At 36.5% G+C, this 6,185-nt stretch overlaps 1 protein-coding gene across 1 annotated transcript in view; it reads left to right on the forward strand.

The window, feature by feature from the left end:
- Window positions 1-6,185, forward strand: part of LOC108294955 (peripheral plasma membrane protein CASK-like) — an 87,693-nt gene that overhangs the window by 26,016 nt on the left and 55,492 nt on the right. The window contains exon 7 of the mRNA XM_037734405.1: window positions 2,274-2,462. Within this exon, the coding sequence (XP_037590333.1) occupies window positions 2,274-2,462 (189 nt within the window). The remainder of the gene's footprint in view (window positions 1-2,273; window positions 2,463-6,185) is intronic.

Raw genomic sequence — 6,185 nt, forward strand, 5'->3', positions numbered from 1 at the left:
TCAAGTGATTCTCCTGCCTCAGCCTCCTGAGTAACTGGGATTACAGGGGCCTGCCACCGCGCCTGGCTAATTTTTGTATTTTTAGTAGAGATGGGGTTTCACCATGTTGGCCAGGGTGGTCTCGAACTCCTGACATTGTGATCTGCCCACCTCGGCCTCCCAAAGTGCTGGGATTACAGGCATAAGCCACTGAGCCAAGCCTAGCATTTTTCTTTTAAAGTCCAATTTGAGTATTATTTTATGATTGTGGGCTTATCCTTCCTTGTAAATAATGCATTAAATACAAATGTTTGCTTATATAATTTAAAAGAATGTGTACAGGCCTGTAATCCCAGCACTTTGGGAGGCCAGGCGGGTGAATTGCATGAGCTCAGGAGTTCAAGATCAGCCTGGGCAACATGGCGAAACCCTGTCTCTACAAAAAATACAACAATTATCTGGGTGTGGTGGCATGTGCCTGTGGTCCCAGCTACTCGGGAAGCTGAGGTGGGAGGCTCACTTGAGCCCAAGAGGTCAAGGCTGCAGTGATATGACAAACATAATTTTAGCAAATGAAAGGTTCCAGTTTTTCTGTTACTGATTTTTGCTTTTTGCCCTAAATCTTAGTTTCTAAAGTGACCACAATTAAATCAGAAGAAGAGGGATTTGCCCACATAGCACAGCCTCTATACTTGGGCTCAGGAGTACCATTGCAGTGTGCAGTCAGGGCACTGGTGAAGCCAAGCTCCCCAAGGCCACTGTGGAGCCCTACTTTCAAGCCATGTATTGCTTAGTGCCCCTTGGTGCTCCTCACCCAAATCCCAGTTTACACCAGCTGTCTGAGACTGTGGAAATATCTGCCATTTCCATCAGAAAACCAACTGTGTATATTGCTCAAAGCATATTCTTTACTGGTGACAAATCAGCACCATCTTCTTTCTGATTTTATCAGATTGTTACCTCTTTTTTTTTTTTTTTTTTCTTATCTGCATGCCTTTAAAATTAAAATAGCCAAGTCATGACTTTTTTAAGTCTTTTAATAAAATAACTTAATTTCAGATATTATGAGTTATACTTTTAAAGCAATTTTAATTGCATTTTATTATCTGCAGTTATCTCATTACCACACAGATCACAAATTAAAATAGAACCAAATTTATAGTTAGCACACAAGAAAATATAATCTGTGTAAAGCTCCAAACATTCTGATAGCTATAAATTCTCTTTGAAATAGAAATATTCATATATTCATGCTTATTAAAAAGTGTTTATTATGATGGCACAAACCGTGTGGTGAGTAGAAGAACATTCTTTTTTAGGGACATAAGGGACATTTTATTATTGAAGTTCACCAAGCTGACAAATAGAGATGTCAGTACAAGGAAATCACTTTCTCTTTGTTAATAGGCTTTGCAAAAAGAAGTCTTAATAATAATTCTAAACTTATTTTTTATTTGAACAAGTGCTCCAAAAAATAAAATGAACAAAAACATTTAACATGTTTAGAGTTTGACTTCCATATCATGTGTGATATTTTAGAAGATCACATTTTTAAGATACATCTGTGTATATATTTTTTCTTTTACTAAATTATATACTATAAATTATCTTCATCCTTTGGGTTATATAGAAGTGTCATTGTAAATGCCATTGATGAAAGATATTTGCTCAATACACCAATTATTGAACCTTTTCTATTTAAATTTGTTTCCATTCTAAGCCCCAGTACAAATTTGCCAACTCTATTCATTGAGGATTCTTTTGGCTAAATTATTTGAAATTGTACCATTTGCCTTTATTTGAACAAGTTAGTTGGTAACACCTCTGACCCAGATAATCAATAAACACATCTCTTCATTGATTCACTCATTCATTCACTCATGTTTTTAAAAAATCTATTCATCATGATTGTTTGTCACAAAGAAATTGAGATATAGTTGTATGTCGATATTACGCACTTTATGTTCTCTTTAGATGAGTGATACCTTTGAGAGGAAAAGAACGATATATGTTTATATAATAAATTTGTCAGCCCCATGTCTATGAAAAAAAATTTTTTTTAATTAGCCGGGTGTGGTGGCATGCATCTGTGATCCCAGCTACTCAGAAGGCTGCAGAGGAAGGATCACTTGAGCCCAGGAGGTGAAGCCTGCAGTGAACTGAGATCGCACCACTGCACTCCACCCTGGGTGACAGAGTGAGATCCTGTCGCAAAATAAATAAATAGATAGATAAAAATAAATTTCTGCTGAAATAGTAATGTTATTAATATTTTTTTCTTTATAAAACACTAGGCCTTACTTCAGACTCACGACGTAGTGGCACATGAAGTTTACAGTGATGAAGCATTGAGGGTCACACCTCCTCCCACCTCTCCCTATTTAAACGGCGATTCTCCAGAAAGCGCTAACGGAGACATGGATATGGAGAATGTGACCAGAGTTCGGCTGGTACAGTTCCAAAAGAACACAGATGAACCAATGGTAAGTAGGAAAATAAAGTTTTCAATACTCTCATAAAATCCCAGCATGAGTTAGATCAGCTAACTTCAACCTATACTACTAGGAGCTGAGGAAAGAAGGAAGACATGGATAGTTTTAAAGAAATCAGTTTCCAGATCTTCAATTCCCCCCTGCTCTTCTTTTCTAGAATTGTTCTGCCTGACACTATGTCTTAGGCATGCTGGTTCTCTTTCTCACCTCTCCTTTCACAATTGCCCTTCAACCAAAAAAAAGGGGAACATACTGGAACATTCCTCCAGAGTGTAAAAACCTTTGGGGCAGCAAAGAAAGAGACAATTTGAAATATTGATATTGGTATTGAGAAAGAGAATGTCTAGTAACATTGTAAAAATCATCATCCTTTTATAAATCTTATAGTTTTCAGATCTTTTGTCTTCAATAGAATTAGAGGAAGATTAATTAAGAAGGCATTCAAAAAACTGAGTAACATTGCTGGAATGAAATTTCTTCCGTTCCCATCTACCTACTTAATAAGAATCAGTTTACTCAGTGCTTGGGAGTAGAGTTGGAATAGAATTGATGCTGAACCTTGCCTCACCATTCTTATAGAATTCTTGTAGATTGAGAAGATCAAGGAAAGGCTCCTTTATGTTAACAGAGCAAGGGGAGTGAGAGGAAGCAGGGGGATACCATTCAGGCAAACCAAACAGCACATGTGTAAACCTGGTAGTAAAAAGGCTCTTATCATAATTTCCCAATGGAAAGAAGGCACCACAGCGGAACTGCAGACAGCAAGGTGAGTGGCTGGAACAGAATCACACAAGTGTTGGAAGACATGTTAAGGATTCTGTTTATTATCTTGAAAACAATGGGAGGCTACTGAAGACTTTTAAGCAGGGAGATAATATCATATTTTTATTTTTGAAGTATCGCTCTAGAGAATGTGTGAGAGGGGTCAAGAGTGGATGTACAGAAACCAGTTAAGAGACTGTTATTGCAGTAGTGCAAGGCAGATATGATGGAACTCTGAACTTGAGGGATGGATGTCAAGATGGAAAGAAGTGAGCACATTTAAGAAATAATGAAAGAGTAAGTAAAATCAGAAAGCCTTAACAATGGATTGACAATGGGACTGAGGGAGAAGCAAGGATCAAGGACAGCCCTTAAGCTTTAGGCTTCTACAACTGAATGGGCAGTGAGACAGGGAACATCGGATAAGTTCCAAGTTGGAGGAGAAACTATATCTTTAGAAGAGGAAAAAAAATTCAAATTTATACATTCATATCTTTTTCCTCAGGCCATAGAAAAAGGATATTAGAATATAGAAAAATAAATGAACTACTTCTAAAAGTTGCCTTTTAGATTAAGGGAAAAGTTATAAAGCAGTGATCCTATGACCATGACTTTTGGAGAACCCTCAGCTCTAGACATTTCTGGTCCTAATTCTCATTTAGTCATCTTTGCCAGTTGTGCAGTGTTATCTTGCAGCAAACAGGTAGCATGCAGATCACCTCACCCCTTCTGGTACTGTCCAGGCAACTCTTTGGCTTAAGAGCGCAGGCTACAGCAGGTTTTGGGTGTCTTAGGCAAATCACTTCATGTCAGTGGGCCTCAGTTGGCTCATCTCTAAAAGCATAGTTGACTAAATTAATGTTCCCCAAGATCCCACCTAGCTCTGAAAATCTAATATTCCATTCATTTGTTTTATATATTCATTCACTCATTCACCAAATATTTTTGAAGTCCCTATTAAGTGCAAATCACTCTTATTAGATGCCAGTGATCTATTGTCAGATAAGACACTGCCCCTTACTGGAACTCACATTCCACAGGGCTGGCTACATTAAACAAGTAAATTTGTACCTTAGCATAGTTTATTTAACAAACCCAGTTATGACAGAGCTGGAGAGGAGAGAAGAAGGGGTGATGTTCAGCCAAGCAAAGCATATAAGAAGGTAGAAGGGACCGCAAGAAGGAGGCCTCAAAGTGTCTTGGGATCATTATGTTCTCAAGCAGCCCAATGACAGTTGCTTGATTGTGTGAAGACTCACTACATAGAAACATAGACAATAAAAGCATAAAACTACATCCTTGAGTTACTTTTTCAGAAAGTATTAAATGGTCTTGAGTCTCCCCTAAAAGTCTCCTTCCAAAAGTTCTTCTGTCTTCTGTGATCTTAGTGAAGATGTATATTTCTTCTCTTTTTTTGACAGGCTGCCATGAAAACAGGAATTATTTTATGTGAAATATAAAATATATATTTTCAATAATAGAGTATAAATCTCTAATATATTTAATACAACTTTATTTGCTTTCTTAGTCACTTTATTCAAAGCATTATATTACAGTGCAAGGTATTCCTATATGATCTTTTTTGTTTTTCAGATCCTCTACAATGTGTCCATTCCCCAAGGGTGATATACTCCTATACACCCTGTGTTTTCCCATTCGTAGCATCATACTTATAATTTTTTTTTTTTTTTATTGCTGGTTTAATATTATATTTTTTTTTTTTTTTTTTTTTTTTTTTTTTTTTTTTTTTTTTTTTTTTTTTTTTTTTTTTTTTATTGACTGGGATCCCATAGTTGCAAGTGACAAAAACCAAACTTGAACTAGCTTACAAAATAGAGGAAAGACTTATATAAACAGGGAAAGGCCAGGAGTATAACCTTCCTAATATCCCCCCTTAAGCTGGTAGGTTCAGGAGTAGGCACCTAACCCAAGCTATGCCAGTCCCTTCCCTAGAATTTGTGAACTTGGGAACAGAGAGAACATGAATCAATTCCTCTCTACAGAGAAATGTTTGGGATCTACAGAATAATAAATGTTAACTACAGTTAGTTTGAGGTAAACTTCCCCTGGCCATGAGAGACCCTTTTAGTCTCATTTGCTATTGTACCTAGCAGAGTGCCTGCCTCATAGTAAGTGCATGTTAATGTTGGTTGAATGAATACATAAATCTATTAGTTTCAAGGGTAGAACCTCTATTGTACTATCATTTCCCTTATGAAATTAGATTTGACTTACACACTAATTTACAGCATTTTTCCAGGAACACTTCTCTTAGTTCCACACATGCTGATTGAATGCACAAGTTGGAAATGAAACTTGAATATTATAATTGAATCTTAGGACTAGAAACATTTTGATAAACCAATTTTTCACATTGCTCGCCTACCACTTCTGAAAACTGCAAAATAGGAACCATGCAAAGTTATAGTTCGTGGAATGGTAGAAATTAAGTTAGAGTATAAAGTATCAGATATTTTTATGAAGCTTTCCAACAGTGTTATTCTCTAGTGAAAAATAAAAGATGCAGTCCCCACCCTTAATCATCTCAAATTCAAGGCCACTTTCTAGCAAGGGAGCCTGTTAAAAAGTACAGGTTTCTGGGCTCCATTCCCGGCCTCCTGAGCTTAAATCTAAAGAGTGGGTTTAAGAGTCAGCATTATTTAAAATTTCCCTGTATGATTCTTAGGATTAACAAGATCTAGTACAAAAAAATCTGTTTATAAATGCTTGTTTTTTAATAGTGGATAATCAGAAAGCAAAAAGTAATCTATTGAATAGTATTCTGGCGTTAAATATGACTGTATAATTTTTATTTCTGGCCAAGATAGAGTAACCAGGACCAGATTTATCCTCTCATTTTGAAACAACCCAACATATAAAAAACACAAAATCTCATGAAAGAACAGATTTCAAGGTATTAGACATCAGGCAGCTAAGGACAGTGATCTCTTA

Source organism: Cebus imitator, unplaced genomic scaffold (assembly GCF_001604975.1).
Source record: "Cebus imitator isolate Cc_AM_T3 unplaced genomic scaffold, Cebus_imitator-1.0 Scaffold613, whole genome shotgun sequence".
NCBI classification, from domain to species: Eukaryota; Metazoa; Chordata; class Mammalia; order Primates; family Cebidae; genus Cebus; species Cebus imitator.